Here is a 26,664-nt window from a genome sequence, read left to right as displayed (position 1 = left end):
GAAAGATTGTCTTATTTATTCAGATGGTGTTAATTTTTTAAATATTTTTGGAAACTAAAGTATTAAGGTTAAGTTTTTGTTGTTAATTAAGATTTTCTAATTAAACCAAAAATAATTGTTATTCTGATTAGTTTTTAAGTATGATTTGAATGGGAAAACAAAAGAAATTGAACTTTTATTGTTTATTTAATTCTAGAAGCATACTATCTATATGGAAAAAGACATTATCTCAATAAATTCTAAGCAAGTTTAAGAAGTCTCTCCTGTTAACTGTAGATTAACCTAGCAGTAACACACTCTTAAAAATTATAATATTGGTGACACAAAATCTCAGTGAATTCTTCAAGACTGAATTATTCAGGGACTTGGGAGTCTAGAAATAAAACTTAATGCCGTTTGAATTCTCAACAATTCTGCTTTGGTGTTTACTTAATCTGAAATAATAGTTCATTCAAATCATTAATTTGTATATACTTCTTGGCAATTATGGAACTTGGAAATGGCCTGCTTCAGTCAACTGTGAAAGAGCAATGAAATTCAAATGTTCCATAAAAGGTTCAGTCCTGTCTCAGTTACATGTCGTGGGCTAAAACTCAGTCCTTAATTTTTTCCTCCTTTCTTGTTGTAGGAGGGCCTCTCACTGGAAGCCTGTGGGGCAAGCTGCCATATTGAGAGTATGAGGGACCAGGTGAGGTGTGAGTCTGACATGTTTTTCAGGTCACTTATCAATGTGGCATTATTTTCTGTGATTAGTATTGCCTAGGATTATCACCTTTCTCATGCTATGTGTGAGGCTTGCTGCTGGGGTTTCCCATTCCCTAGTATCTTAGCGGGCATGCTGTGTGGTTTTTAGAAGTGTTGGATTCCTGCTAATTCCATCTTACTATAATAGATGAATGGTTTCTGATGTCACAGCTTATTAACATACCGTGCTTAAACACTAGCTAAACTTTCCCTCCCATCATCGGGAGTTTGCTTTTTGACCTCTTAATTATACATTGTGGGCCCTTGTCTGTTATCATTGCTAATACCTGACAATTATAGGTTGAGCAAAAATAATTGTCTCCCTTCTTTACCCTCTGAAAAGCCCATTGTTGCTAATTGCTTGGTTTTACCGAGTTCCTGTGTAATTCAAGAATTCTGCCTTTTATGTAGGGTGAGCAGACTCAGTTGCTTCGTCTACAAATACAGATCAGCTGTATCAGGGGCCTCAAGGACAAGACTCCCCAAGGCTCCTACCTTCTCAGAGTGTCTCTGCTCAACAAGCTGGGGAGCTGTGTCTCAGAGTGGTGTCAAACTGAGCAGCTGAAGACCAAAACACACCCAGTTCATCATGGTGGCAACTTTTATGATGTGGGGCTGTATTTCCATGAAAGACTTTCCGTGGTGAGCTGACCTTCTGTTCACACAAATTCCTTCGTGTTTAATTAGATTCTGCCTTCACTATCCACATTTGCTCTCTATCATGCAGCTGTACAAAATCAACCCATAGTAGTCAACCCGAAGGATCTTAGTCATACAATCTTTCATGATTCACACTAACTTACTCAATAAGTGCTATCTATCTATCTATCTATCTATCTATCTATCTATCTATCATCTATCTATCATCTATCTATCAATCTCAATCCCTGTTGCAGGTAAAGATGCACTTAGCCATTTGCCATTTATTTCCTGTTTCCAGAGTTTCTAAGCAGACAACGCCAACACACACACATGGTATATGGCACATGCATATGTGTGCAGTCAGCCAGTAGCTGGGGGTGCTTTGAAACAGAGAAGTAAAAATTCATTTTAGGGAAATGTTTAATGGAAACAGAACCTTGACTAACAAGATTCAATGGAGAGCACCACTAAACCTCTACTATGGGGCCGTTTGGAAGATGGATACAGTGATGTTGTCTTACCATAGGTATATGCAGAAATATGCCTTGGAAATGTGTAGCAGGAATTCAACAATCTCCCTTTACTATTGTTGTAATCATGTTGTAATCCCTTTGATAGAGAAGCCCATAAAATTTTACCCATTCAACCTTTAGTTAAGAACAATGTAGTTTAATTTTTTCCCTCCACTAAATGATTCCAATGACCTTGTTAAGAAGCATTGGGGTATTTGTATACGGTTTTATTTTATTCTGAGCTGGTTATAGAGATTACCCCCCTTGAAGCCACTAGGTATCAGGCATAGTTCAGGCTCCAAATTTGATTCTTCATTCTCTCTGTTTCAAAAAGGCAAGAGTAACTAAGAATTGAGTTGATGGTTTAGGGGGTCTAGACAGCAATACTGTTCAATTATATTGTTTTGGTATCTTTTAAGCTATCTTGTTTTTAAATGTTTTACCCTGAGGCATGCTATCATTTGTTTTTATTACTGACATTTGTTCAAGTGTCCATGCACTATCAAGTCCCTGGTAAAAATGTGAACTCTGGATGTAGGAGCCTCAACTATTCTTGTTGGCTTTCGAAAGGCTAGTCCACATGGACTGTTGAGTGACTGTGATGGTACTATGTGTGGAGGGAGCAGTGCTGTTTGAAAGGCTTTATTCACAGAGTGGAACTATTAAGACTTTGAGATGGTAACCTTTTAGAGGTGGGGCACAGTGGGGGGCCCTTAGTTCACTGAGAGTCTACCTCCAAAGGAGACTGTGGACTTCAGTCTCATCCTCTGTTATTGCTTCCTTGTTTGTGATATAAGTCATTCTAGCCATGCTCCATATTTCCACTCTGATTTCCATTCCACATTTCTGCCATCTTGTCAGACAGTCATGACTATCACTGAATTGGACTAGAACCTCCCAAAGTATAAGCCTGAATGCTCTTTCCTCTATGTAAGTTAATTGCCTTAGATATTTCTTTATAATGCTAGGGTGCTGACTCATACACAGGAGAGGCTCTGGGCAAAATGCCAATGGGAAGAGTTGCACCTTGCAGATCCAGAAGGAAACACACTGTGTGTCAAAAGAGTGGGGTGACAACGATCACTCACAGTGTCAAAGCTGCACTGAGTCTTTGGGGAGTCTGTGACAAGAAAGGCCCATCAGAGAAAGATGCTTCTTTGAATGGTTAAAAAAGCAATCTCGAATTTTCTGCATGTTTCAGAAAAAAACAAAGCATAATTACCTCCTGCCATAACCCAGGAAAACATGTGCTATCAGCCTGACAAAATAACAGTGAATTGTGTCCATCCTTTTAAAAGCCAACCATAGCACAATTCTGAATCTCTCATATATATATTTATATATGTATTTATATTTTTTATATTTATATATGTGTGTGCATTAGGTTACTTCACATTCAGTGTGCTTAAGAAGAACATAACATTCATGACAAAAAATAAAAACAAGAAAAATATCTAAAACAACCAGATTTTAACAGGAAAGAGAAATCACCGGGGCTGTTGCTAGAGGTCCCGTTTGCTCTGTCAGATTCAACCCAGTAGGGTCATGTTGTCTCATTAAGTGTACAACTCTGCCTGCTGGTCTCACTGCTGTAGTTTGTAGGAGACTGACAGTAAAAATAGCAAGTTTTCAAGTAGCATACTGTACTGTTATTTTATTTATTTATTTTTTAAATAAGGTTCATGTATGTCATTCTGGCCTTCACTCCTACTGCAGAGGGTGATGACCTTGATCCTCCCATTCCCATCCAGAGCACTGCTATTACAGGCATGTTCCTCAATACATGGTTGACATAATATTAGGATTTGAAGGCAGAGCTTCATTCATCCCACCTAAATACTCTGCCTACTGAGCTATACCCTCGGCAGTAGCAACATATTTTCCTAACAATAAAAATAAAATTCAGAAACATAAGACCACACTTTGGGTTTGTAACTAATATTGAGACATTTGAGACATCTTTTTCATTTCATTTAAGACACAAGTCAAAGAGGCATATTTCTTTTCTTACTTCACGAGTGAAAGAGATTATCTTCCCTAAGGCACAAGGAGGGAATACGGCACCACACTTGTGCTAACTGGAGAGAGGTGACCATTTATCTGTGGAAAAATCAAAGAATACAGAAGACATTATTTAAATGAAAGAATAAGGCCTAATTACAGGAGACACTCCGAGTCTGAGGAGGAAGTATGTCACATACCTATAAAGTTATCCTACTAATGGACCCTTAGTGAGGATACAACAATACAGCATCATAGCTAGCAGGTCAGCACTTGAAGGTTAAGTTCAACTGCTGCTGCTAAGGGAGGCATCAGATGCATGCATAAGCCCAATGGTGTACTGCTCTAGGCATCCATGATACAAACCCCATATTTAGTGTTTTGTTGCTGTCCCAAATAATTTTACATATTAACATAGCTCTTGCTATGTTGTGAAGTAGAAGTCATCAAACAATGAAAAAATATTAGTCTCAGGCTCCTTACATCACATGAATAATACCATTTACTTTATTTTAGCATAGTAGGTCCAGTTCATTTGTGAGTCTACGCTTAGACCCGTTGTGCTTGCTTGAAGATTTTTGTGTAGAAGCATTGAGAACCTGCTTGTCTTCTGACATTTGTCCTGGAAACATTTCAAATAAAGAGATTGCCATCTTTGTTGACAGTATCCATTAACACTCTACAGATGTAGATCTTTGGGAAGAAATATGAAACATGACGTATGTACCCTTTGACTTCTGGTCCTGACAAGATGATGGAACAGGTTAAATATTTAGGCTATCTTAGTCCACAATTCTTCTAGAATCGGGTTAAAAGGCATATATTCATTTTCAGTTTTTCATTCTATAAACACCTTGATTCTCCATAAATGTGGGCAAAAGACTTTGGAATGTATAAATATTCAAAAACAAAAGGGATAGCATTGTGCATGAAAACCAAGAAAAAAACTTGCAAATCAGAGAGAGGAGTGGCAGTCTGGACAGTGGTAGTGTGAGAGAGGAAAGGAGAGATGGCCAAATTTGGCTAACTAAAAGTCAAATAACCACCCAGGGGACAAGGCTTTGTACTTATTAGATATGGATTTTAGAAAATTTTATGCATGAATTCTAGATGTTCCAACAGTGTCCAAAAGGAACTGACAAAACCGCAAATAAGATAAAATAAAATAAACAATCCATTTAGTAGCTATTATCTCAAATAACAATATATCATTCATATTATCAGGTAAATAACAAGAATTATTTCCTCACTTAAAAACTCTTTTGAAACTGTTTATTCTGATAATCTACAATATGGTCTATAATCAAAATATAGTGACTGAAATGCAAATTCAAATGGTATGTAGAGGATTAGAACTTTCAAACCAAAAGCAAATGATCAGACAGTAGGTGAAAAGAAGTTCCCTAGACTAGACATTTACAGGTTAAAAAAAAGATGGAAGACATGAAAGCACACACCCCCCTCTTTGACAATTTCCAGAAGGAAAGAATGAGGAAATGTTACATGAAGTGTCATTGCATGACACTTACAAACTCTGAGCAGGACTATGTGAGATCAGTTCAAACAAACACATTCTAGCGAGAGCAGTAGACTGGGGTCAGCTAAGCTGCACATTTACAATTCTGAAATAAATGGTACTCTTGACAGTGAATATTGTCAACCTGAGCAACTCTGGAATCACCTCATAGTGATTCCATAGGCCTCTAGGCATGTCTGTGGGGGACTATCTTGATTACCTTAACTGAGGTGGGAAGACACACCTATAGTGTGTGGCATCATTCCCACCCAGGATGAGATTCTGAACTGTATAGATTGAGAAACAGAGCTGAGAAGCAACATGAATTTATTACTCTGTTTCCTAGTTGTGGATGATATGCACCAGCTGCTACAAGCTCCTGCTGTCTCCATCTCCCTGCCATGGACTACACCCTTGAACTTGGAGCCAGAATAAACAGTTTCTTCCTTAAGTTGCTTTTGTCCATATTTTATCACAGCAGCAGGAAAAGAGACAGAGACAATATGGCACTGGGCCAGAGGTGTGCCACAAATAAATGGAACCATTCCTTACTAAGAATGTGAGATTTGTTTCCTAAGGCTTCCATGAAAAGGTTCACAAATTTAAGAATAAAAGCTAAGATGCTTCCACGTTCTGGCAATTACAAATAAAGCTGCTATGAACATAGTGGAACAGACCTCTTTGTTGTATGAATGGGCATCTTTTGGATATATGCCTAAGAGTGGAGTTGCTGGGTCTTGTGGTAGGTTTATTCCCATTTTTCTGAGGTTGCCAGAACGTGGAAGCAACCTAGATGTCCCTCACCTGAAGAGTGGATAGAGAAAATGTGGTACATCTACACAATGGAGTACTATTCAGCAGAAAAAAATAATGGAATCATGAGATTCGCAGGCAAATGGATGACACTAGAAGAAACCAGCCTGAGTGAGGTAACCCAGTCACAAAAAGAGAAACATGGCATGTACTCTCTCATATATGGATTTTAGACATAGATCTGGGGAGTGCCAGCCTACAATCCTATGGCCAGAGAGTCTGGGAAACAGAAACTTTATTTAGTGGCTGATCGAAGAAGAGGCAGACTCCCTTGGTTAAGTAATGAGCTGAACTCAAGAAAGCCAGTAACAGAGAGGGAGGACTGATGATCAAAGGGATTAAGACTGGGCTGGTTTAACCCCCAGAAACAGCTGACCAGACAAAGGTTAACTCTTGAATCCCAGGCATTAGCCTGGGAAGCCAGCATGGGACTGATCAAGACCCCCTGAATCTGGGTGTCAGTGAAGAGGCCTAGGGAATCTATTGAGCCTTGGGCAGCAGATCAGTACCCATCCCAAGTATACACACGGACTTTGGACTCCAATAGAACAATGTGAAGTGCACTCTCACCCAGAACTCTTGGGAAAGGGTCTAGGCCCTGCCCTATATGAAATGACAGACTATGGACACCCCCATGGAGGGCCTCACCCTCCCTGGAGAAATGAGAGGATAACGGGGGGGGGGAGGGGAGGGCACGGGAGGAAGGGAGGGAATGGGAGAGGGACCTGGAACTGACTTGTGAAGCAACCTTGATTCTTATCTAAATTTAAACTGGAAAATAAAATTAAAAAAAAAGCTAAGATGTAAGCAGGAAAGCTTTTGTGTGTTTCTTATGGATTCTGGCAGGAGTAAGGGTTCCTCGGTTTGTAGATGTCCACTATGTTCTTCTCCACATCTTCCCTGTGTATGCGTCTCTCTGTCTCCATACAAATAACTCTTTTTTCATAAGGACATTGCCATGTTGGGTCATAGCCATGTTAGAGACATCATTAAGGTTTGGTTAAATAGAAAGATCCTGCTTCCAAATATGGCCATTTTCTGAAGTACTGTATGTTAGAAATGTTAGACTCGCCAATGCACATCCTTCTGGAAGACATAATTCACTATACAATGATTATATTCTTGCTAGAAGTTTGCTAAAAGAACAAACAAAAACACATTTAAGATTACAGAAGAACACAAGAACAAGTGACACTTTCATTGTCTTAACATACATTCGAAATGTAAACTTTCAAAATGCAATGTTAGGGGACAGGACTTTTCTCCTAGACTTTAGTAAAATATTTGATAATTTAAAGCATTTGAACCACAACAGAAAGACTAAAAGGTCACATAATGTAGACAAGTACATAATTATATCTTAATTAACACAATAAGAAATTCAAAGCGAAAGTTCCAGTGAGGACTCGAACATCTCTATACTGTCCCTAAAACCAGGATGGAGGGAGCCACTGCACTGAGCCATTTGGAAGTGCACAAGGCTATATCATGCTTATTGCTGCCATGATGGAATGCTACAGACTATCCAGAGAACACCAAGGAGACATAGGAAAACCATAGCAATCTTTCAAAAGTTTGGTAAAGAATACCTTAGGTTGTTTTCTCTGCTTGGGTTTTAAGACATTAATGTGGCTAAATAAATACAACCTTTTTAGGACTTTTTTGGAAAGTCAAAGAGAAAGGATGTCAAAAATACGCTTAAGAATGCAAAAAGTAAAACCTGAATTAAGAATTGTGACCACTATTTTCTTAGCTTGCATGATAATTCTTTTTGGGTGACATTTAAAATATCATTATTGACCTTTGGCAATGGTAGCCAAACTGGAAGAAACTTCTGTTAATTATTAGCTAGAACTGTTATGCTTGCAATTCTTAGTTTCCTTGGGTATGAGGATCAGCTAACTTATAGAAAAGAATACAAATAATAGGTTAAAGAAGCAAAACCAGCAAAACTCAGGCAAAGAACATTGATTAATGAATTTTTAAAAATTCTTAAAGGTCATGTGCTGAAGTTTGGCTGAGCCTCGGGCAGAGCTAATGAACATGACCAGGCCCCTCTGTGTGCAGCAGGTAACCCGTGCTGACTCGGAATTTGCTGACATTACAGGGTTGTTATTTCTGGAAGGATGCAGCATTCTGGAACAATTTCTCTAATGATTCCATTAAGACCATGGTTTCCTTCAATTTAGGGTAACATATTTCATTTTTCACATTACCCTGCAACACAGAGAAAATGAAAGCATGTCTGGATGGAGGGTCTGTGCCAGCTAAAGGAAAGGAGGGAAAAAAAGTCACTTGATTTTGGTGCCACTTAACCCCATTTTATATTTGATAAGCACATCTGTTTTGTGGATCACGTGTCAGTGTGAGGCTGTCTAAAGGTAAAACAAATTCATCTTGTTTACAAATCATTAAATTATGGCAGTCTTGAGGATCCCCCAAACAAGAATAGTGTAGCTTGCCATCACACGAGTGGTACTTTCACGCCCAGGTGGAGGCAAAAAGTGTGTAGGACCAGGGTCTTGGAAAACATACTGAGGATACAGGTTTCCAGATGGCTAACCAGAGAGCAGGCATTAGTTGGTCATTTATCAGCAGGCTCTTCTTCCTTTTAACCTGATTGTGTACAGATGGGGCATGAAGTAGAAACACACTTCTGGTCCTAAATAAATCATTTGCAATGCCTCTTGTAAGACATTTCTCAGCCTATATGTAAATTCTATGAATAAACACAGGAGGCAGGCTGTAGCAGGATGTGCACTCTAAAACCCAATTTCTAGCTGCAAACTTCCTCGGTGATAGGACTTGGTGCAATCATTATCTCTCCTTATCACTGTGCTCTCCACTGTTGGAGTCATCACCAGAAACTCTCTCTCCCTGAAGCCTGTTACCAACAGAGCTGCAGTGGATCCAAAGAGCCTCAGCTCCAGTAAGCAAGCACAACCCACGTATATACTTTCTGTGAGCTGCTGAGTCACTGCCAGGTTTATTTACTCCCTTTTCATACCCATGATTATGCCATTTGAAAGAATACATGAGTGGTTATGAGCAAAATTTATATTTTTGTTTCTTGAATCTTTTGTGAAAGCAGCGATGTGTTTGTAGTCCACAGTTGTAAAAGCAGCAAAGTGTTTGTAGACCAGTCCCGTGTTGGTGGTGCACGCCTTAAATTCCAGCACTCGGGAGGTAAAGGCAGGAGGATCTCTGTGAGTTCGAGATTAGCCTGGTCTACAAGAGCTAGCTCCAGAAAAGCCTCCAAAGCCACAGTAAAAGCCTGCCTCATAAAACCAAAAAAATTTTAAAAAGTGTTTGTAGACCACAGGAAAAATTTTGTTACTTCCACTGATATCATGGCATGTAAAGCTGAAGGAAATATTTGGGGTCAGAATTAACATTTGTTTTTCAGACATGAGAATCTAAATTTTGGAGAAGTTTGTTAAATTATTCAATATCATATAGATTCTTAGGGCAATATTGTAGATGGAACCTTTGCCCTAAATCTATGGGTACTCAAGTATAGTTCTCTAACTCCAGTAAAATATTCTAATAATCTAACATATGATTATCTAATATCTAATTACTGTATATCACCTAGAAACACCCAGAAGCAAAATAGTCTTTCTAAAACTCTTCTCACTTCTTGTTTAAAACCATTTGTAGACTCCTGGTTCCATTTAGGGTAAATTAATCATTTTGTAAGCTAAATGACCCCAGTCACATAGCTTCTGCCTCCTTTCTCTGGTATTTTCCCACATCTGATAGAACTACTCACCACCATGTCTTCAATTACACTTGAACTATCACTGTATGAATTTTATGTATTCTCCAAGTTCTAATTTGCCTCCTGGCATTGGTCAGAGGTACTTACTCCTGCTTACCCTTCAGATTCTAAACTCATTTGTTTTGCTGCTGTTTGTATATGTTAATTAGCTCCCAATAAGACTGTCAGGGTTTGAAGATGCTGAATCTACAATACTTTGTTCTTCAGAGCACAGAACCCTTACACATAGCAGATAATTAAAAACTGCTTCTAAAATGAGAGCAAAACAAAATGTGAAACTATTTAGAGGGATTAGACAAGTTTTGTGGGAATCAAAAATATGGGTTGTTTCTTAAAAAAACAGAAAGTGAAGGAAATGCTAAGATAATGTGAAAAGAATTAAATACAATTAGTTTTTAAAATCAGATCATAAGGAATAGGTAAAAATAAATCAATTCAGAGAGACTATTTTTATATCTATAAATAGGTAATATATGAGAAAATAGTAGTACCTTTTGGTTTGATTGCTTCATAGTAATTTGATCTCTTTTTAGATAAACAATATTTTGAGAAAATGGTTTTTAAAAATTGAGATGACCTCATGTGCTCATTTTTTTCCCTTGAAGCACAAGCAAATGCAATGCAGCTCATTCTCAAGTGGAAAGGAAATTTTAGGGTTCAAGGATAGACCCTGAGCAACAGACAACTTCCTTTTTTTCTGTTATGCTGGATGTCTTTCTCTTGGATATTCAAGTCATCTTATGAAATGCCACTTGCATTGCTGGAGAGACTATAGAGCGAGGCTGTGGCTATGGGAGAAAGTCCAAGTCCAAACTCTTACTTGTCTCTGACCAAGAGCAGGGCGTGGAGAACCTGTGACATTCCACTACAGCCCAATGTTGAGCCCAAGAGCAGCTGTAAAGGGAGGTTGAAGTCTTTCAGGCATCTTTGGGGAACTTCTGATATACATAGATTTGCAAGGGGTCCCTTACCTGTTAATGACAGCTTTGATGTTTTTAAAGACCAAACGAAACCTCCTCTAAAACATGTTTGCTATTTTCAAGTGAGGATCACTGTTGTTTGCCATGTTATGGAGGAAAAAAGTATGTCGTTATTGAGAAAAATCAGTCAAATAATAAAAAGTAGTTCTTTTCAAGCCTGTATTCTTGATCTGGAACCTTATTAGCTATATACACACTGCCCTTTCTTTTCTTGGTCATGGCCATTAAACCTGGACAGATTAAATTATTCACACACTGTGTGTCTTGTTCAGTTCTGGATATTGTGAAAAATACCATAGAGTGGATGGTTTGAACAATAAATATTCATTTCTCTCAGTACAAGAAGCTAGGAAGTGAGATATTGCTATTGTAGTGGATCTATTTCTTTGGTGACCACCCTTCTTCTAGCTCAGATGCTCTTTCCTTACTACCTGTCCAAGGAGAAGGAGATGGGAGCTGTTGGCCTTCCTCTTAAAAACCCACTATGTCTCTCCTGACACCCTCATTACTTCATCTAAATCTCATACCTTACAGAGGGCCCCGCTTTTAAATTCTATTGTGTGGGGGCTGCGGCATGTGTTATATATGTGCACTTTAGACCATTACAGTATGCAAATAAGAAGCAGAGCTATTACATAAGTGACCATCCCTATGCTTAGAGCAATGTGCACAACAGGGGAGTCAAAGAAATATGCAGGGAGGCTAGAGAGATAGCTCAGTCATTAAGAGCATGCACTTCATCTCTGGAGGACCAGAGTTCAATTCCCAGCATCCACATCAGGTGGCTCACAACAGCTTGCATTTCTAGCTCCAGGCCAGAGCCTCTGTGGGCACCTGCATTCTTGTGTGCACATACTTACACTTAATTAAAAGTCATAAAAGATAATTTAAAAATAAGAAATGTGGAAACTTGGTAGCTAGCATGCTTTAATTATATGAATTGCCTTGAGTTTTTGGAACTCTTTGGTATTTGGCACTAATTCAAGTGGGAGGTTCTGAGTTAGTGCAAGGTTATTACACTGTACACAGCCAAATAGATTAATTTTGTTTGTATTACTTGCTTTATTTTATATTTTATTCCATTAGTTACCAATAATCTATTTTGTAATAAAATTATAAAATCTTTTCTATTTTTCCACTGAAGTGTGAGAGCTGTATTTTCTTTAATCTCAGAGGACGCATTAACAATTAGCTAAAGGAATGTGATTGAAGTGACATTGTAGAGTCTGTGATTCAAGCTTACTTCTTAATGGACTGACAACTTCCTTTTCCTGTTGTGTTTGAAGTCCCTCTTGGAGGCTTCCTTCAGCAGCTGTGTGAGAAAATTCAGAGACCCATGCAAACATTAGGCAGAGCTTGGGCACCCCAGCAGAAGATGGGGAAGAAGGAGCCAGAGAGGTCAAGAACACCAGGAGAACATGGGCCACAGAGGTCACAGAGATTGAAACAGCAACCACAGAGCCTGAATGGCACTGTTCTAGCTCTTCTGTATACATTCTGTGGGTGTTTAGCTTCGGGCTTTTGTGGGACTTCTAATAGTGGGAATAAGTGCATCTCTGACTCTTCCCTACTCTTGAGACCCTTTTTTTTCTACTGGCTTGCCTTGTATAGTCTTGATTTGAGGGTTTGTGCCTAGCTTTTTTGCATCTTGTTATACATTGGTTGGTATCCCTGGGAGGCCTGCTCTTCTCTGAAGTGAAATGGAGGAGCAGTGGGTCTGCTGGAGAAATAGTCACAAACCTTCTCTTACAATGGTCATGGCCTACGTAGCTTCCATTAACATAACCTTGTATGTTTTAACAGGAAAATTTAAATTTGCTTATTTCTCTATTTAGTTTTGAATATTCTGGCAGACATTTGCATCTCCGGTGAAATGGCTTTTCTTTCAGTTATGCTATGTGCATGTAGGACAACAAAAGTGGGACATAGATTATAGGGGGTTTTATGGACTGAACTATGCTTCTCCCCAAACTCACATGTTAAAATATTGGTCCCTAAGCTGCCTCAGGGCATAACTATTTGGGGATAGTATCTCTAAAGGGGTAAATAAGACAAAATGGGAGAGATCAACGAGGCAGGTAAGAGAGGAGAATGGAGAAATCAGAAAGAAGAAGGTAGAGGTGTGAATAGGGAGAGGGAAGGGAAAGGAGAGAGAGAGAGAGAGAGAGAGAGAGAGAGAGAGAGAGAGAGAGAGAGAGAGAGAGAGAGAGAGAGAGAGAGAGAGATTAGGACACACTCAAAAGGATAACCATGCAAAAATCTGGAGAGAAGCTGGCCACCTAGAAGTGAAGGAGAAGGTCCTCAGAAGAAGCTAGCTAGAGTAACACTTTACCATGGGAAATTTAAGTTCCAGACTGGAGAATAAACACAATTGTTATGTCCCTCCAAGTACCTAGCACAAGGGTTTATAATGGGCTAGGGAAATGAGAGCAAGTCTTTAGGAGGAGTCTGTGTTCCTTGTGACTGCCCAGATAAAAGGGCAGTGTATTGTGTGAGAACATGGCAAAGTGTCCCAGTGGGCAGTGTTAGACCACATGCAGTGTATGTCCAATGTGGGACATCATGTCCAGGTTGTACAGGATGGCAGAATAGTCTGTGTTGGGAGGCATGAGACAGAAGGCTATCTACATTGTGCTCATTGTCCTGCATTCTGCAAAGCTACATCCTGTGTCCTGGTACCCACGGGCATGTGAGTCTTCAGGAAAGCCAAGATCATGTGCTTGGCTTGGCATGGTGGCAATTCCTGCAGAGGTGGGCAGGTCAGATGTCTCTAAGGACCACAGTGTGTGTGAGTGGAGGAACTGCAGGTTTGAGGGCTGAACTTCATCTATAAGTGTGATGGGTCTGGAAGAGTGGCCCCACCAGGGATTCACCCCTGAGATAGGAGAGACCTAGTAGCAGGCAGCCTTTTAAGGTGACTCGAGCAAAGGCTAAAGAGACAGCTCAGTGGTTACTAGCACAGTCCCTAGGAAATGGAGGCCCCGAGTCCAGCAGCCTACTTGAGGAACAAAGACCAACCAGACCACCAAATCACCTTTGATTCAGATTCCTTTTTGTCAGCCTTCATAAAGGACTGTACCCCTTGCAGATGCCTTGATTGGAAGCCTACAAGGGACCTGGAATCAGGAATTCATAGCCACACCTCAATTTTAGACCCATAGAAATGGAAAGGATACAAAAAACAAAACAAAGTAGAAAACCAGAGACAATAAGTTGATTTTTGTTTGTTTGTTTTGTTTTGTTTTGTTTTCCCTGGTGGGAAAAAAGCAAGAAAAGATTTCAGCCTTTTATAACTTGTCATGTGAGCTTTTCATTATTACAATATTTTGTGATAGGAATGATCCTTTAGGTGGCCATGATTTTGACACAAAGTTTTACCCTATGGAAGGGTATACATAGGCACTTTAGATGCTACAGAGAAACCCTTCCTTGTACTCACTGTGCTCACAGACTATTTTGGGGACATACAGGACTTTTAAAACTGTATCAGCCAGTTAATACTTATTTCTCAGTGTGACAAGGTATCATTTTTATAGTGTGGTAGATGGGCACCATTTTTGTTTCACTGGAGGGAAATCCAATCTGAATAAAACAGCAACTTTTCACACATGACATCTAATCCATGCATGTAAATCAAACTGAGAATCTATTATTCATTATTAAAAGAGTGGCGTATTTTTATTACACTGAGGATGAAACACAAATACTGTGAAAAATTTAGTGCCCTTTCTGGAAATTTTAAGACACTCATCATGCCCTCATCTCACTGGTACTTGCTCTCATTTTTAAAATATAGTCATGAAATTAATAAGTTTGAAGTTTTATGCTTGGAAAAAAAGGGATGCTCAGTTTCAACGAAATAGGCAAATTTATTTTTTATTTAAAGCTTCCTAAATACTTAAGATGGGAAAGTACCCCAGTAGCGCTCAAATTTCAATATGTATATAAAGAATATAGTTCATATTCTTGTCATTATCAGTCATGGCCACAGTGTTCTTCCCTCAAGTGCTCTCTGAAAATGGCATATATATCAGAAACTGATTAAAATGACCTGAAGTATTAATTCGTAATATATGATGAACCCAACACTTTGCAAGAGGTTATTTTCTGTGTGACATTTAATATGTAAGAGTTGAAATGATTTTAATAACTCACAGGAAGGAGTGGTCCTAGGGAATCCAGACCCTGAGCATGGCTGCTTTTATTGATTATTAGTTATTACCATTAACAGGCCAGGGCCCTGACATATACTATATTTTACTACTTTAGAAAGTTTCCCGTTATGTCAGTTGGTTGAAGGCCCTTTTCTCAGCTTTAGCTGAGAAACCCAGGATTGTGGAAACTTTGGTAGCCACAGCAGTGAGCCCTCAGTGTTTTCTATCATCAATCGCCTTCCCTGACTTGCTCCCTATCTCATTCTAGGGTGGTCATTCATAATTGTCTCTAGTTAAGTGAAGGGAAGCCCAGCCCTGTTCCCCTAAATCTTACCAAAATAGACCTCAAGTTCAAGTTCAAAGGATGCCAGTCAGAAGTGCATCTTTGGGGCCGGACATAATGGACTCCTGCTTTTGCTAACATTCACTATCATGAAAATTATTTAAACCCCAACTAAGAATCTAAGCAATGGTGGAGAGGGCACCCTAAATGCCCCTCCCCATAATAAGATTGATGGCTACCTTAAATGCCATCATAGAGCCTTCATCCAGTAACTGATGGAAGCAGAAGCAGGGTTCACTGCTAAGTGCTGAACTGTCCTCCTGGAGTCCAGTGGTAGAGAGGGAGGAGTGATGAGAAAGGGGTCAGGACCATGTTGGGGAAACCCACAGACACAGCTGACCTGAGCAAGTGGAAGCTCATGAACCTCAGTCTGCCAGGTAGAAAACCAGCATAGGACTGAACCAGGCTCCCTGCACATGGGTTTCAGTTGGGGGCCAGGTCCTACTTCTTAAGGATCCTATCTCCCAGTAGAGTCAAGCTGTAGACACAGGAGACTTTGGGGACATTGCAGATCTGTATGACTTATTACTTCTCCAGTTTGACAGGAGAGTTACAGTTCCTCATTGCTCATACTTTTCCAGTCACATCGTTACATACCTAAGAGACACTGTGAAAGAGAATTTGAGAAACTAGTTTGTTGCTGAACCCACTTTACCGATAAGATAAACTGCGGTAAGATTTTCCCAAATGATTAAAATCAGCCTGAAAACTAGATGTATATGACTCCACAGTTGAAGTGCCAGGCTCACAGCCTGACCCAAAAGAAGTTGCCAGCATTGAAGTGCTGTTGTTCTTTTCCCCCCTATATTGGAGAATCACTCTCCCATTCCTAAAATTTTTCCGCAGACTAAATTTTATTTGTAAAATCAAGTTCCTCTCTTTTCAACCTCTTCCTGTCTGCCTCTGAAGAGACAATCTCTGTTCACAAGATGCTGTTTGTGAATGCAGTTGCTCTACTATCTCATGTCAGCAAATGTTTGCTTAACTTCGAGAAGCTTTCTGAGGGTGGAGACTTTGCTTTTCCAGGAAGGTTCTCTAGAGAAACAGAACCAATAGAATGCATGGGGAGCTGTAAGAGGGGTTTACATGATCGGCTCATATGATCACAGAAAGGATAGTCTCACAATGGTCACATGCAGCACATATTCACCCAGGACTTCTTCCTTCCTCTGCTTCCTACAGACCCATATGTCAATAATTTCTAGAAACACCCTTACAGATACACCCCCAAATTTGTCAAGTCGACAAGCAAGAATTATCCTCACAGGCCTCTTTGTTCTCTGCTGTATTTCTGTATCGATGAAATGCAGCTATCACAATGTGGATTTTCAAAACTGGCCAGCAAACTTAAGACCTTCAGGGTCCCATCAGCTGCCCTTTTCTTGGTTCCTCTCTCTCCTCCCTCTCTCCCTCCCTCCCTCCCTTCCTTCTTTCCTTTCTTCGGTGATAGAGGGTTGAACCCAAGGACTTGAAACAGCTAAGCAACTGCCCTACCAGTGTGCTTCATTTTCAGGACAACTGGAATTATCTCTTTTAAAGTGATGTTTTATGTAGATTTACACATTTCTATTTTACTGGGAATTCTGCATTTTTATCTTTGTCCTTTGCGTCTGTTCACATGCACTGTATTCAGAGTTCAGAATGCCCTAGTTACAAAATAGCAGTTCGTGTTCACTTCTCATGCAATTCAACAATCAAATCATTTTGAATTCTCTGAAGAGGAGGAACTTGCTTCTATATTTGAACTCACTCATGTTCACAGGGAATATGTTTTAATATTTCAACATCTATACAGAATGCTTTACAATTTCTTTTAAGGTATTAATTTTCATGTGAACATCATGTGAAGTCACAAAGGACTGAGTAGGGCAAAGAATTTCTCCAAGGCCACAAAGTCTGTTAATTGCAAAGGACAGGCTTGGCTATCTTTCTCCATCCATCTGACTCACACATGCACTAAACAGCAGCAAATGACTTTGAATTGATGAAACTCTCAAAGCTTAGGGAGGGAGCAAGAAGATAACTCAAGTTCAAACCCAAAAAAACATTACTAAATGCTAGGACCAATAAAGGTCAATGAATAAAGCAGAGCAAATCATGTCACAGCTGGGCTTGATAGTTTTATGTCAACTTGACATGGGCTAAAGTCATCAGAGAGGAGGAAACTGCAATCAAGGAAATGCCTCCATAAGATTGGCTTATAGGCATGCCTATAAGACATTTTCTTAGTTAGTAATTGATGGAGGAAGGCTCAGCTCATTGTGGGTGGGGCCATCCCTGGACTGGTGGTCCTAAGGTTTATAAGAAAGCAGGCCAACCAAGCAATGGAGAACAAGCCAGTCCAGCATCCCTCCATGGCCTTCACATCAGCTCCTTCCTCCAGGTGCCTGCCCTGGTTGCTTTCCTGTCCAGGCTTCCTTTCATGATGAACAGTATACGGAAGTGTAAGCCAAATAAACCCTTTCCTCCTCAAGTTGCTTTGGTCACAGTGTTTCAAAACAGCAACAATGTGATTAAAAAACAAAACAAAACAAAATGAAAAGCTAAGACAACATCTTTGCCTTAGGATCTTCATTGCACTTAGAATAAAATCAAGATCACTTACTTGGGCCTACAGAATTTGTTTTGTCTTTATCCCATTTTCTAACTTTATCATATATTAGTTTCCTACTTATATATTCATTCCAGTTACCATTTCCTTTTCTGAATATCCAACTCATTCTTCCCACAAGGTCACTGAACTCAGGGCTCCTTCCTATTTAGTAAGTGTCTTCCTTAAACCCTGACATAACAGTAGGTCTCAGTGCTAAGTGTTTCTGCCTTAAGTAAACTTTGCTTGACAGAACACAACCTGTCATATTTTACTACATTATGTCTTATGATTTCACTATCAATTGAGGTAGGCCAATAATTTATTACTATTGATAAAATCATATTAGTTGATTGCCTGTCTACCAGCTTATCGCTAATGGAAGATGGAAGTTTGTTATGCTAGCACCAAAATTGTGCTTCAGTTATAACAGCTGACATTTAATGAATGCATGTAAGTGAATATCCCAAAGGAACAACAATGTTAGATACAACTGTTGATAGTTAAATAAACAATTTAGTAGATGGGGAAACAAGTGATTTTCCCCCTTAAGCCTTGTTCTTTTTATTCACTTGTGAAATGGGCTGATGTCAATCTCATGGGAGGCCTGATGTATATACCATGTGCCATAGTGTTCATGCAAGAGCTTTGTGAAATACAGAGTGCTGTACAGGTGCTTACATCATGGCTATACGTCTCTGGTGCAGTGTGGGCTGCCCAAAGTGTAAATGTTGATTAGCAATTATTGCCCAAAGTTTTCTCCTTTCCAAATGATATATTTGCATGCTCCTTGTAAAGCCATTTGCAGCTAATTTGTTGGTCTTTGATCTAATCAGACTGCAGATGTTCAGAAGCACCATCTTTTTGTGCATTGAGGCTCACTCACTGGGGTTTGTAAAAGTAATGGGCTGTGCCCAATTTTCCCCCAATGTGTTCAACTCTCAGGGACAATGAAGGGAAAGATCTTTCTTTTGCCTAACAAGGAGAAAAGGAAAAGAAAACACAACTTCTTGTTTTCCATTTAAAATAAAAAATAAAAAAAGAGGATGAAGAAACAGGAGGGGCTGTCAATTCCAGAATGGACTTTTCCAAATTAAAATATTCAATTAAAGTTCTTTCACGTCCATAGAGTGAAATGCTCATAGTTGCACATTTGAGTAGCATGTAAAGAAATGAGTTACAGAAGGCTGAGGTTGAGGTCAGGCAATGGTGTTGCAACATAATGAGATTATATTCTATGAATTTCCTCTTCATCTCAGTCATGTTGTGTAGAGAATGGTGGGAAAGTCAGAAATTATTCAAACAGGACACAGTTTGGTTTTAAACTGGAGTTGTACTAATTAGGGTAGTTAGTGAGACTTCATTGAAGATACTCAGATCTTCTTTGCCTACCTTTGCATCTTCATGGAATAATGAGTCTCAAAGTATGTGCCAAAGGACTTGCTGATTCAAAGTGTGGTCACCCAGTTCACTGATACTTTCCTTGCTGATTGAAATCGAAGAATAAATCGAATAGTAACCAGCATTATTACTGGTTACTATAAGCACCTGTGGTAGTTTGAATGCAATTGGCCCCCATAATCCCAAAGTAAGTGGCACTGTTAGGAGGTGTGGCCTTCTTGAAGTAGGTCTGGCCATGAGCAGGAAGTGTGTCACTCTGGAGGCAGGCTTTAAGGCCTCTTTTGCTCCAGCTCCACTCAGTGTGACAGACAGACCGCTTACTGTTTTCTACAAGATGTAGGAATCTCAGCTACTTCTTCAATCCCGTGTCTGCCTGTAGGCTCTCATGTCCCACCGTGATGATAATGGACTAAACCTCTGAGACACCCTAGTTGAATGTTTTCCTCTATAAGAGTTGCCATGGTCATGTGTCTCTTCACAGCAATAGAACACTAAGACAGCAGCACGCTTGAGTAATTAAAGCAAATTTGGTGGTAACTGTTTCTCTAAAGCCTTCAGAGTTTGGATTGTTGGTGACTTTTGAATGGTTAAATTAGTTGTGGACTAATTGCACAGTTAGATGCAGAGGTTTTAGGTTCAGGATGACAAGAATGTGCCCTTTATACAGGGTTGATTTTTATTCAGAACTAGTAACGTACAAAGGAGAAGGTAAATTCAATCTTTCAGAATATTTTGTTCTTGAATGACCCTTAATTGTATTAGAGAAAGTATATATTTTTATTTTTTTAGTTTTATTATGTTAATTTTAAATAGCATGCTTCACATGTCAATCCCAGTTCCCTCTCCCTCCCCTCCTCCCGTACCCCCCCATCATCCTCCCCAGCCTCCCACCCTATCCCCACTTCCTTCCACATAGGGGTTATCTAAAGTCTGTCATTTCACTCAGGGCAGGGTCCAGGTACTCCCCTAAGAGTCCAGGCTGAGAGAGCATCCCTCCTTGTGTTATGGACACACGAAGTCCGTTTGTATGCCAGGGATAAACACTGATCTACTGCTCAGGGCCCCATAGGTTGCCCAGGACTCCTCACTGACTCTCACACTCAGGCGGGTCTGGATAAGTCCCATGCTGGCCTCTCAGCTGTTGGTCTGGGGTCCAAGAGCTCTCCCTTGTTCAGATCAGCTGGCTCTGCTGGTTTCGCCAGCCCAATCTTTGCCAATTTGCTCATCGCTCCTCTCTCTCTGTCACTGGGTTCCATGTGTTCAGTTCAGTGTTTAACTGTGGGTGTTTGCCTCTACTTCTATCAGTCACTGCTGGATGAAGGTTCTAGTATGGTTACAGACATCAAGTTCATTATCAGCAATGGACATTTAAGGTGGTCTCTCCACTATTGCTTAGCTTGCCAGTTGGTGTCATCCCTTTAGATCACTAGAGGTCTCATTTGTGCCAGATCTGTCTTCTAACCTATGATTCCCTCTTCTCCCTATTCTACCCCTCACTCAACCTTCCTGTTCCCCCATGACCTACTCTCTCTTCCTCTTCTCCCCCTCTCTTCTTCCCAGCTCCCACTGCCCCCCACCCCTCGCCGTGTTCCCCATCTGTTCAGAAGATCTTGCCTCATTCCTCTTCTCTGGGGTACCATGCATATCTCTTTTTGGTTCTTTTCTGTTTCCCAGACTCTCTGTCATTGGAAGCGCAGACTGGCACTATCCTGATCCATGTCTAAAATCCATATATGAGTGAGTACACACCATGTTTGACTTTTTGTGACTGGGTTACCTCACTCAGGATGGTTTCTTCTAGTGCCATCCATTTACCTGCGAATTTCAAGATTCCATTGTTTTTTTCTGCTGAGTAGTACTCCATTGTGTAAATGTACCACATTTTCTCTATCCACTCTTCAGTTGAGGGGCATCTAGGTTGATTCTAGGTTCTGGCTATTACAAATAGCACTGCTATGAACATAGTGGAGCAGATGTCCTTGTTATATGAATTTGCCTCTTTTGGATATATGCCTAAGAGTGGAATTTCTGGGTCTTGTGGTAGATTGATTCCCATTTTCCTGAGGAATCTCCATACTGATTTCCAAAGTGGGTGTACGACTTAGCACTCCCACCAGCAATGGAGGAGTGTTCCCCTCTCTCCATATCCTTTCCAGCATAAATTGTCTTTGGTGCTTTTGATTTTAGCCATTATGACAGGAGTGAGATGGTATCTCAAAGTTGTTCTGATTTGCATTTCCCTGATGGCTAAGGATGTTGAGCACTTTCTTAAGTGTCTCTTGGTCATTTTAGCCTTCTCTATGGAGAATTCTCTATTTAGTTCTGTACCCCACCTTTTAATTGGAATCTTTGGTGTTTTGGAGACTTGCTTCTTGAGTTCTTTGTAAATTTTGGAGATTATCCCTCTGTCATATGTGGGAAATATCCTTTCCCATTCTGTGGACTGCCTTTTTGTCTTGTTGACTCTGTCCTTTGCCTTACAGAAGCTTCTTAGTTTCAGGAAGTCCCATTTGTTAATTGTCGATCTCTGTCTGTGCTACTGGTGTTATGTTCAAGAAGTGGTCTCCTATATATTTTTACTTGAAAAGTTCTAAGTGTGTTGTAGATGCCTGAACCCAAAGTGAGTGACTTGAAGACAGACATTTGGAAGATGAGGCCATGTCTCCTCTCACTTTGTAGAAGCCATGCAGAACATTTTGTGGGATAGAGCAAAATGATGCTGAGGCCTCTGGACATGAATCTAAGGTTGGCTGTTTGCTTTGGTTCCTCCTGTTTTTGGTAAGTACTGCTTGAACAGCTCTATGAGGCCTACCCTCATATCCCATCTCTACATCCCAACTGGTTTGGATGTCTGTGTACCCAGCTTCTCTATGGTTCAGTCCAGGCATTTGTAAAATTGGGCTTACAGCACAATATACTTCATGGGACAATTGTGGTGGTTAAGCTAACGAGGACAAAGTGTTTTGAAAAATGACTTGAGTTTAGTGAATAAGTGTTAGGTGTTGATATTATAATGATATTTAGGATTAAGGACTTAAAAACAATGTTCTAAAACATCTACCTTATGCACTTGTATTGAAGGGTACAGGCAGTGAAAGTCTCTTTCCTATTGAGAAACTGCGTGGTTGTAATTTCTGTGGCCCTCTGTCCTTTTCTCCTAAGCCAGAATAAATTTCCAAGAACAATGACTTTCTTATAGCACATAGCAGATAGACAGGGGATTAGAACTAATTTGTCTATATTTTAAATTCACAACTGGGAAAACAGGACAAAAAAGAATAGCACTATAAAACTCAGTCTGATAATCAAGATCACCCTGGGCTCCCTATCAATTCCCAAGCACCTTTCTGAGCTGTCGGCTTCCAAAGGAACATTTTGTTATCTCTAAGGCAAATTAAGCACTGATTTACTTCTTCTAGTCTCTGTGGTATTCTCTGTAGAATTCAGCTCTGGAAGACACTGTTTAGTTTATTTCTATTTTGTTTATCTGTCACTATTTCTTATTCTGCAGCTCTTTATAGATAGTGACATCAAGATCTGAAAATATCAGATAGGCTTTTCACTCAGAGGTAAGGTGAGATTTGTTCTTAGCTTTACCTGATGACAAAGCCCAGACTTTCAAACTCTAATGTGTACAGCTCCTCCTTTAAATGAGAGAAACAATTGTATAGAGCAGGATGATGATTTGGATTCAGGTATCCTGAACTATTTTCAGTGCATTTGGAAGAGTAGCAGCCATGGTAGATGTCCCATGAGCAACCTATAAATTTCCCAATGTTCAGTTTACCAATTGAAGTACAGATTGTGTGAATATCTATCTGATTTTATACTCTTAGCTTTACTTTCATGGTCACCAAAACCCACTAGTTCCTCCTATGCTGTGACTTAGGGTTGCCATTGCTTTTATCTTGGCACATTAGCACAATGCTGAGCATCAGAAAGCCAGACATTATAAGCTTGGTTATCCTGTGTTTACAAAGAAGCCAGCAGCTCATAGTACATCACAACAGGTTCCCACCTTTCATTCTTGCTTCACACATACTCCATAGCAGAAGGAGAATTTCCTCATTGTTGTCATCCTAAGCCACAGACCGGTTGAAGAATCACTTTCTGGAATGTCCCTTGTCTTCTAGGGAAGTGGAGAAGAAAAGAGAATCCAGGTGGATTTAGAGGTGACAGTAAATTCTCTGCTTGAAAATGAGGAATGTGGCTAGACTCACCCCCAGATCCTTGTCCATAACTAACAATAGAGTGAACATGAGGTGCAGTTCTACCTCATGCTTGGAATATGAGGAGGTAGCACTAATTGGTAAATAGAATTCATGGCACAGTGGCTCCTTGGCAGGGGGCAGTCACTTCTCCACATTAAGAACTGTCACTTGTGGTCTAGGTTACACTTTGAATTGTCTCTTCTTCTAATGTGGTTACAGGTGGCAAGTGTACAGCACTGGTGTATCATGGCAAGTTTCCATGGAGCCAGAGACTGGATAGAACAGTTGCTCAAAATTGGGGTCATATGCACCATTAGTATTAATTAGTTTTCCAAACATTTTTAAATATCCTCTTCTGATCTCCTCAAATGTATTTCTTTAATAATTATTGTTAATTAGTGTAAGTTTTAAGGACTTGAATGCCCCCTAATTTATGTTCTGGGTCTATAGGTACCTCTGTCAACACATCTGCTTGAAAAACTGTGGATAAAAAATATTTTCCTAATGAAGTCAATGCCATAATGAAATAATACTGTCTTTCTGTCTCTGTCTGTCTGTCTGTCTGTCTGTCTGTCTGTCTGTCTGTCTGTCTGTGTATGTGTGTGTATGCACACGCGTGGGTACAAATGTGTGCACACAGGCATTTTAAAGAATATTGCAACAATAGTTATTTTGATGGATGCTATTTAGTGTGTATATGTATCTGTGGCATGTAATCTTAGTTTTCAGCTTGACAAACATGAGAATAGGGAACCCCAGTTGAGGAATTGCCTTGAGAAACTGTGTTTGCCAGCATGGTTTCTGGACTTGTCTGTGGAACATTTTTTTTACTGTGTGCAATAACCTACAAAGTGACTAAAGGTGGAATTTAGAACAAGCCAGTGATTTTAGAGACTTTTAGATATGTGCTCAAAATAATGTCTTGTGACTGGATTTAAGCAATGAAATACAACTTAAATTTACTATGTGGTATGTAATATTTTATGTTAAATTCTATATTCTGTGATTAGAAGATAGAGAAAATAACATAGAATAGCCCCTGGACTGTCCCAAATGGACTTTCCAGTTAGATATCAGCAATGATACTTTATTTTTAAGATTCTGTGTTTGTCTTGATTTTCACTGGTGACTCTGAGATGCTTAGCTGTTGTTTCTATGGCTTCTGTATGGAATTTTCTGAACCTTTATTTTGCTGACTGATGACTTTCATCATTTTTATCAATGTATCTCTTCAAATATTTTCAGCACCATTGTCTTTTTGTCCTATAAAGACTCCAGATTTACATAGGTTGGAATTTTTCATGAATCTTTCCCTCTTTCCCTCCCTCCCTCCATCCCTCCTCTATTTCCTTCTCCTCCTCCTCCTTGTTCCTTCTTCTTTTGCCTTTGTGATATAATTTGGATAAGTTCACTGCCAGATGGACTTCCACACTCATTATGCATTTTCTGTTGTATCCCTTTATACTTTTAAGCCAATATCATGATTTTGGTCATGCAAAAATTTTGGTTTCTGTTGTAAAATACCTTTAAGTTCTCCCCTGAAATACTGTATACTTTCTTCAAATATTGATACTAATAATACAAAATCTTCGTTAATTCCAGTTTCTGATCATGCATGGATTCTTATTTGTTGAGTAGTTTTCATTAGTTAGTGCTTCAGTGCCTCTTTCCTCTATAGATATCTTATAGTTTCATGCCAGGTGGTAGACATTCTGTACAAACAAACTGGAGAGAATGAAATAGAAAATATTGACTTACATATCAAGATCTGACATCTATGCTCACAGCGGAAACTGAACATAATTGGGCTGAATTATGTTAGTTTTAATGTTCCACTGAGTTTAGTAGGTTTAAGTTTTAAAATGCCCCTCCTTCCATTTGAACTTGGTTAGCAATTGTCATTGAACTTTTCGATTATGTTCTGCTGTCATTCAACTTTTTGATTATGTTCTGTGGTTGAAATATGCACAGGATTTCTAAAACACTGAGAATCTCTGTTTCCCACATGCTACTGAGTACTTGTAAATGTTCTCAGTTTAAGAACCGTACTTTTAAATTTGTTTTACCAGTATATTTCCTGATCATGGAAACTAATATACAATCTTTGAAAGATGACTCAATGGGTAAGGACACTGGCTGCTCTTCCAGGGGACCTGGTTCAATTTCCAGTACCCACATGGTGTCATACAACCATCTGCAACTCCAGTTTCAATAGATCTAACACCCTCTTCTTGTCTCTGTGGTATCAGTCACACACATGATGCACAGACACACATGCAGATAAAACACCCTTATACATGAAATAAAATAATGTTAAAGCAAAAAGAAAGAAAGCCTGAACTGTTACCTCTATAAACATTTAAGAAAGGCAGAAACAGAAAGCATAGTATAAACATAGCTTTTCAACACGGTTCTAGTTTGCTTTCTTGTTGCTGTGATAAAACCACAATCAAAAACAACTTTGGAAATAAAGGACTTATTTCAGCTTACACTTCCAGGTAACAAGTCCATCACTGAGGGAAATCAGGACAGAGATTCAACTAGACGCAGAGGTGTGATCCATAAGAGAAAGTATCTTACTGGCTTGCCCTCTCTGGCTTGCTCAGTTACCTTTCTTATATAACCTAATACCACCTACGTAAGGGTGGCACCACCCACAATAGACTTTGTCTATCTACATCAATTAGCAATAAAGAAATACCTCTCAGACATCATCGTCACAGGCCAACCTGTGGGCCAATTTTCAATTGAAGTATCCTCTTTCCAGGTAACTCTAGTTTTGTTTCAAGTTGACAGGTAAAGCGAACTATGACAGACATTTGTAACATCATTCACTCCAGGCCAATAATTTATATGTACCGAGTTTCCAAAGGACATATTTTTCTCATTCCACTCCTCCACTCAATATTCAGTTACCAATACTCATTAGTTTCTTAGATTATTCTTCCATGCTCTTCTTTCATGTATACTGTTCTT

At 39.5% G+C, this 26,664-nt stretch overlaps 1 protein-coding gene across 1 annotated transcript in view; it reads left to right on the top strand.

Annotated features, from left to right (window-relative positions):
• The window catches only part of LOC110340193, a 379,146-nt gene that overhangs the window by 184,129 nt on the left and 168,353 nt on the right, over positions 1-26,664 (top strand). Inside the window, exon 10 of the mRNA XM_040755232.1 lies at positions 1,156-1,386. Within this exon, the coding sequence (XP_040611166.1) occupies positions 1,156-1,386 (231 nt within the window). The remainder of the gene's footprint in view (positions 1-1,155; positions 1,387-26,664) is intronic.

The sequence above is a fragment of the Mesocricetus auratus genome, unplaced genomic scaffold (genome assembly GCF_017639785.1).
Source record: "Mesocricetus auratus isolate SY011 unplaced genomic scaffold, BCM_Maur_2.0 Super-Scaffold_100013, whole genome shotgun sequence".
Classification (NCBI taxonomy): Eukaryota; Metazoa; Chordata; class Mammalia; order Rodentia; family Cricetidae; genus Mesocricetus; species Mesocricetus auratus.
This window is presented reverse-complemented; position numbering and strand designations above follow the sequence as displayed.